This window comes from Mandrillus leucophaeus, unplaced genomic scaffold, assembly GCF_000951045.1.
Source record: "Mandrillus leucophaeus isolate KB7577 unplaced genomic scaffold, Mleu.le_1.0 Scaffold59, whole genome shotgun sequence".
NCBI classification, from domain to species: domain Eukaryota; kingdom Metazoa; phylum Chordata; class Mammalia; order Primates; family Cercopithecidae; genus Mandrillus; species Mandrillus leucophaeus.
In genome coordinates, this window is record NW_012106363.1 from 2,505,647 (window position 1) to 2,509,886 (window position 4,240).

The 4,240-nt window shown below is 38.7% G+C and overlaps 1 protein-coding gene across 1 annotated transcript in view; it reads left to right on the plus strand.

Annotated features, from left to right (window-relative positions):
- The window catches only part of MBTD1 (mbt domain containing 1), a 94,806-nt gene that overhangs the window by 77,656 nt on the left and 12,910 nt on the right, over nt 1-4,240 (plus strand). The window contains exons 12-15 of the mRNA XM_011999223.1: nt 667-814; nt 2,504-2,586; nt 2,996-3,230; nt 3,727-3,804. Coding sequence (XP_011854613.1) covers nt 667-814; nt 2,504-2,586; nt 2,996-3,230; nt 3,727-3,804 — 544 coding nt within the window. The remainder of the gene's footprint in view (nt 1-666; nt 815-2,503; nt 2,587-2,995; nt 3,231-3,726; nt 3,805-4,240) is intronic.

Genomic DNA, 4,240 nt, shown 5'->3' on the forward strand with positions numbered 1-4,240 from the left:
AGGCAGAGACAGAAGCTACTGAGCCGGGGAGGTCAAGGCTGCAGTGGGCCATGTTTGCACCATTGCACTCCAGCCTGAATGACAGAGCAAGACCTTGTCTCAAAAAGGGGGAGTGGGTTACTTGTTACAACAGTCTCTGAGGCGTGAAGAAACGAACAAGAGGACCCTTAACGTGGACCAGCCTTAGCATCTGACATAGAGGAGTATGGTTATCTGTAGCATAAAAGAGAGGAAGTTGGAGGTTGAAGAAAGTGGAGACGGTTTGTAAAAACTCTATGTGATAAATCAGAAAGAAAGAAGTAAAAGTGTTATCAAGTAGGATTTGGAGCCTAGCTGAAACTAGATAGGTAAATTATAAGAGCACTCAGCCCCAGTTTCATGATGCTGCGACAGCAGGCAGCTATAGCCATGGTCAAAGGCACTGCTTTTCCCAGACCTCTGAGGTCAGTTCTAGGTAATCCTGCTTTTATTTCTGGAACACACTAGAATTTACATAGGTTTTTTTCATTAGAACTTCTGTTATTTAACATAACTCAATAGAGAAGCATGTTTCACTTTGAAGAGACCTTTATATAATAGATTTTCCTTTCTTTTAGAATGTCAAAGTATTATTTTTGTAATAGTAGTATCTAATTTCAAGTACTTAGAATTCTCTTAATTTAAAAGGTGCTAGCTGATGGATTCCTGATGATTGGGATCGATGGCTCAGAAGCAGCAGACGGATCTGACTGGTTCTGTTACCATGCAACCTCTCCTTCTATTTTTCCTGTCGGTTTCTGTGAAATTAACATGATTGAACTTACTCCACCCAGAGGTACTTCATCCTAATATAAACACTGGAGTTTAATCTTTGCTTTCTTCTTACATGGTTTCCATTTACAACATTTAACACAGCTCTAGATTTCCTGAGTATGTATATAACGTGTGTGGATAAACATATACATACAGGAGCTGTAGGTTGCTCTAAAAATATAAAGTACTGTATTCTAGCTTACTTTAATAAATTACAGTAGTATATAATTTTTCCTGAGCATCTGTGTATTTTATAACATGAATTGGTATTCTCAAACTCTGTTGAGTCAGTAATACAGGCTCAACAGGCTATGGCATATATAATTTTTTTTTCCCCCAGTAAAGACAGGGTCTTACTCTGTTGCCCAGGCTGAAGTGCAGTGGCACAATCATAGCTCACGGTAACTTCCAATTCCTGGGTCCAAGCAATCCTCCCACCTCAGCCTCCCTAGTAGCTGAAACTATAGCTGAAAGGCACAACCATGTCTGACTTTTTTTTTTCTTCTTTTTTCTTTGTATGTACAGACGGGACTCTCACTGTGTTACCCAGGCTGGTCTTGAAATCCTGGCCTCAAGTGATCCTCCCACTTCAGCCTCCCCAAAGCACTGGGATTAGGAGTGAACCACCACATTTAGCTATGTGGACTTTTTTTTTTTTTTTTGAGACAGTCTCGCTCTGTCACCCAGGCTGGAATGCAGTGATGCTATCTCACCTCTTTACAGCCTCCACCTCCCAGGTTCAAGTGATTCTTGTGCCTCCCCTCCCAAGTAGCTGGAATTACAGGTGTGCACCGCCATGCCCAGCTGATTTTTCTATTTTTAATAGAGATGGGGTTTCGCCATGTAGGCCAGGCTCATCACAAACTCCTGGTCTCAAATGATCCGCCCACCTTGGCCTCCCAACATGCTGGGATTATAGGTGTGAGCCACTGCACCCAGCCCTATGTGGACTTATAAAAGGATGGCTGTTTTACTCATGGTTTAACCAGTCATTTTCCAAATTTTAATACTTGAGCATTAAGTTGTTCCTCTAAGGAGGAAAGCTATAACAGAGGTCTATAAACATGGTATTTGCTCAGCCAGTTTTCTTTCTTGCAAGGAAAGAAAAATATCACTCCATAGTATTAGGTGCTAGACTCTTCTAAAGCCTAGGATTGAAAGAGCAAGTGTACCCTTGTAGTAAACAGAAAAAGAGAGCCACTTTTGCGTTACACTAAGTGGGCGTACCAGTGTTTCTAGAAAGGGGAGGGAAATCTGTGTAACATGGAAGAATTATTGCACTTAGCAGTATAAATCATATAGGCCAGGTGCAGTGGCTTACGCCTGTAATCCCAGCACTTTGAGAGACTGAGGCAGGAGGATTGCTTGAGACCAGAAGTTTGAGAACAACCTGAGCAACATAGGGAGACCTTGTCTCTACTAAAAACAACAAAAAATTAGCCTGTCACAGTGGCATGCACCTGTATTCGCAGCTACTAGAGAGGCTGAGGCAGGAGAATCACTTGAGCCCTGGAGGTTGAGGCTGCAGTAAGTCGTTGAGAGCACTACTGCACTCCAGCCTGGGTGACAGAGCAAGACCCTGTCTCAAAAAAAATAAAATTGATCATGTAACCTATGCTCTTAAGATTTTGTATACTGTTACTTTTTGTCTGCATTTTAATATTATGCTAATTTTAAATGAACTGCTAGTTAAACTAGTTGTGTTTTTTAGGTTACACAAAACTTCCTTTTAAATGGTTTGACTACCTCAGGGAAACTGGCTCCATTGCAGCACCAGTAAAACTGTTTAATAAGGTAAATTTAAATGGCAGCATAATTATGTGAGGACTTATTAATGCCCCACAAATACAATTTATGTTCATAAAAATGTCTTTGCTTTATATTAGAATTTCTCATTGGAGATATAATATAAACAGATATATAGCAATGAAACAATATGAATATTTTCTTTACCTAGGAATCAAAACTTGTTTCCAAACTATGTTTCATGTTTAATCCCAATGAAAACAAAATGAATACTTTTCCTAACTAGTTTTTCAATGCTTCACCTTCATATTATGTTTAAATAGTTAAAGAATTATTTGGAATTTGTGGTTTAAATTATGTTATTTACCTTGTCGCTTCTGTTTTTTGCTTTCTTAATGGTAGTAGGGTTGCGCATTCTTTCTTTATACCAATATTAATGTTTTCTTCTCTGTGTCAGGATGTTCCAAATCACGGATTTCGTGTAGGAATGAAATTAGAAGCAGTAGATCTCATGGAGCCACGTTTAATATGTGTAGCCACAGTAACTCGAATTATTCATCGTCTCTTGAGGATACATTTTGATGGATGGGAAGAAGAGTATGATCAGTGGGTAGACTGTGAGTCCCCTGACCTCTATCCTGTAGGGTGGTGTCAGTTAACTGGATATCAACTACAGCCTCCAGCATCACAGTGTAAGTTGGTATACAGAAAAGGTGTCCTTTTGTAAAAATCAGCAATTCTCCAGAGGACTATCTCACATAAGTCATCTTTTGAGCTCACAGGACAAGAATATACCTATGTCTGATTGGTTGCCAGGTAAGACATTAAGACTCAACAACAATATCACAGAATCAGACCATGTGTACCATGGCAGTGTGAATCCAATAGTCAGTTACATAATGACTATAGAAACACAACAGTCACCAAATTAAACTAGACTTACTATTTTAGTGAGTTAAAAATTACAGACTAAAAGTTTATTGGTATGTAATAAATGGTTTTGAGTAAATAGTGGAATCTGTCTCGTTTTGAGGCTGTGGTTTTGTAGGAACAAGTATCCTTATTTTCAGGCCATGATGTACTTAAGTAAGTCTTGGTAAAGATAGTTCATCTAAGTTGTATCTAGACAACTGTATCATCTAAATTGTAAACAATTATCTGGTACCAATTTTCCCTTTTATTTTTCAGCATCAAGAGAAAACCAATCAGCTTCATCAAAACAGAAGAAAAAGGCTAAGTCCCAGCAATACAAAGGACATAAGAAAAGTGGGTCACCACGTGGTGTTCACATACATTTTCTAATTGTTAACTAATTGGAGTCACAGTGTTCTTGGACAGAAAATGCTATCTCTTGTGAGAACTGATGATTGTGCGTTATGTATTGTGCTTAAAGGTGCAGTATGCCATAAAAGGCAAACCCTTGCAATAATGAGAAACACTGATGTTTTACTGACAGGAGAAATGATTACCACAGTATTTAAAGTATACGTGGTAAAGAATAGAGCCTGTGAATGACTCTTGAAATAATATGTAAAACCTACTAAAATTTAATCCTTTTTAAAAACTTTATTTAAAAAGAAAAATTAGCAGCCGGGTGCAGTGGCTCACGCCTTGGCCTCCCAAAGTTGCTGGGATTACAGGCATGAGTCACTGCGTCCAGTCCAACTTAAAAAGTATCTTTAAATAAAAATTGGCCAGACTC